General features: G+C 47.4%; 1 protein-coding gene across 1 annotated transcript in view; it reads left to right on the top strand.

Moving 5' to 3' along the window:
• The window catches only part of DET1 (de-etiolated homolog 1 (Arabidopsis)), a 37049-nt gene extending 36059 nt beyond the window's left edge, over positions 1 to 990 (top strand). The window contains exon 4 of the mRNA XM_006867123.1: positions 755 to 990. Coding sequence (XP_006867185.1) covers positions 755 to 944 — 190 coding nt within the window. The 3' untranslated portion in view covers positions 945 to 990. The remainder of the gene's footprint in view (positions 1 to 754) is intronic.
• Positions 991 to 2705: the final 1715 nt, after the last annotated feature.

Raw genomic sequence — 2705 nt, 5'->3', positions numbered from 1 at the left:
GCTACCAGAGCTTCTTGATAGGAGAGTTCATTTATCAGGGAAAATAACACGTGGCCAGCTTTCCTCAGCCTCCAGATTTCAAGGTGGTGGTGAGGAAAGTACTTTGTGTGTGAGAAAGAAGAACTGCTCAAAATGGATTCATTTTTAAAATGAAAAACTCAAAGACGGGCCTAGACCTGCGCTGTCGTAGCTGGTAGCCACTGGCCACATGTGCCAGCTGAGCCCTTAAATATGGCTAGTTCATGTTGAGCCTGCCCTAAGTGTCAACCACACACTGACGTATGACGGAAAGAAGCAGCTCGTTGATACAGACAAGGGGGCTTCAGTTTGTGGGAAAACTCCACTCTCTTTTTTTCCTCCACTATTTTAAGTCCATTTTTCCATGGACTTTTTGAAGCACCCTCATACATATTGGTTATGTTAAAATGTTAATAGTTCAGAATATTATTTCGCGTATTTCTTTTATTCTTTTTGAATGTGACTACTTGAAAATTTAAAAGTACGCACACAACGTGCATCGTATTTGTAGCCCTGCCCCAGACAATCCTGACTCAATAGCTTCTGGAAGAGGCTAAGTAAGGGTCATTTGGGAAAAGGGAAATAACCCTGTGACTCAGCACAGCTCCTGCTAACGCTGACTAGGCCCTGGTGACTGTGCATGGGCTGACGTGCTAGGAGATTTCATGAGTGCGGCCAGATTCCCAGGTGGCAGTGGCTTTTAATACCGTCCTCCCTGTCTTCTTGTTCTGTGCAGGTTCTACGCGCGGGACTCTGGTCTGCTCAAGTTTGAGATCCAGGCAGGCTTACTGGGCCGCCCCATCAACCACACGGTGCGACGCCTCGTTGCCTTCACTTTTCACCCCTTTGAGCCTTTCGCCATTTCCGTGCAGAGGACTAATGCCGAGTATGTCGTCAACTTCCACATGCGACACTGCTGCACGTAGGAGCTTCAGCAAAGCCAGGCTGTCTGGTCTGCCCGGACTCGGCCTCCCTGTCAGTCAGCTCAGAAATAGAACTTCTGACCACCAGCCCTGTTCCTGTGGATCCAGATTGGTTTACTTCAAAGGAGACTGAGCTGAAGAGAGAACTTTGGGGGTGGGTGCGGAGCAGTATCTAATCTGACTGCTGAGGGACCTGGAGTCCTCTTGCCTCTTCCCTGTGGGAATGGCTAGCATTAATTATGTTCATTTAACTTTTCTTTTCCACTTTACTGCTGTAACTAGAGAGCATTACACCCACCCCTTTCCTGTGACTCCTTTGACACTCTGGTATGCAGCTTGAAGCAGCTACATACATACAAACAAACATCTGTTTGCCCCTGAGATCTCTATATATTCTTTCCACTTCACCAACAAGCAGGGCCATCTTTATAAGCAAAGTAAATAAAGCTTTGTTATTTTCTTACTTACACAGCCTGTGTGAGGACTGCCTTGTGTTCTGATCACACCAAATACATTTCAAATACTTCGATTCCAGGAAGCACTGAAAGGAACTAGAAGTCGTGGCTACAACAGCTGCTCCTGGGAGAAGTACCGGCGTGTGGCGGCATGGAAGACAGTGATCTGCCAGGGCCGTTCCTTCCCCAGGGTGTCCTCCCAGTGATTGTTCGAGCTGGAGGAACGGGGTGTAATTGCCCACTCTCATGTGGAAGCATGTTCCCATCTGTGCCATCTGTTCCGTGCAGGTGGAAGAGGGAGCAGCTCTTTGGCCATAGCACAGAGAAACAGTGTGTAGCACGTACAGTGATTTGAGTGAGGGGAGCTGGCAAGCTCCAGGTGTCCCCAGAGAGCACCCTGCTGTCCCTGGGTGTCTGAGCCGTCATAGCCGTCCTATAAACACCTGCCATCTTTCTGTCATATTCTCCGCTAGTCTCCAGAGAGCTGCTATTTCTTCATCGTAACGTGCCCACCATGCATATAGTAGCCTTGTTTTGTGACCTCTAATTTGGAAAGTAGAGCAGGCCGTGAGAGGGACCGGGGGCACAGCAGCTAGATTTTACATTCCATCTACCATCCAGACTCACTTCCCTGGGGACCATAACAAGTGGACTATGGTATACTAAGCCCCTAAATAGTAGTTCTACTTATTGGATTGTCTTCAACATGTAAATTCTTTCAGCAGTCAATATGTTTGATCACCTATGAATTAGGTAGGCACTGTGTGTTATGGATCGAATTGTGTTCCCTTCAAGTATGTGCCAGTCAGACTAGACCATGATTCTCAGTGTGACAAAATCACTGTTCATTTTGTGATCTTCTAATCACTGATGTCTCAATGATATGAAGGAGGCCGTTGTGTTAATGAGGCAGGATTGCATTGTATCTGGAGTTGGTCTCTTTTGAGATTACGGGACCTACTGCCACCAAGAAAGAAGAGCTGAGCGTGGAGTGTGTTGTCTGGACCAGGGATCCCTGTGCTGAGAGCATCCTTGACTCAGAAGCCACATGGAGCATGCCAAGGGGTGCCAGGTCCCACAGATAAACCTTCCCTTAAACCAACACTCTGAATTCAGGCATCTAGTACCCCAAACTATGAAAAAATAAGTATCTGTTTATTAAAGCCACCACCATGTGGTATCTCTATTACAGCAGCGCTGTGTAACCAAGGCACGGTGTGAAGATACTAAGGATGAGGAGCAAAATAGCCAGAAAGTTGTTGTTGTTGTCAGGTGCCATCGAGTCGGTTCATCGAGTCGGAACCGACTC

Source organism: Chrysochloris asiatica, unplaced genomic scaffold (genome assembly GCF_000296735.1).
Source record: "Chrysochloris asiatica unplaced genomic scaffold, ChrAsi1.0 scaffold00101, whole genome shotgun sequence".
NCBI classification, from domain to species: Eukaryota; Metazoa; Chordata; class Mammalia; order Afrosoricida; family Chrysochloridae; genus Chrysochloris; species Chrysochloris asiatica.
The sequence above is the reverse complement of the archived record's forward strand: the minus strand, read 5'-3'. Positions and strand labels throughout refer to the sequence as shown.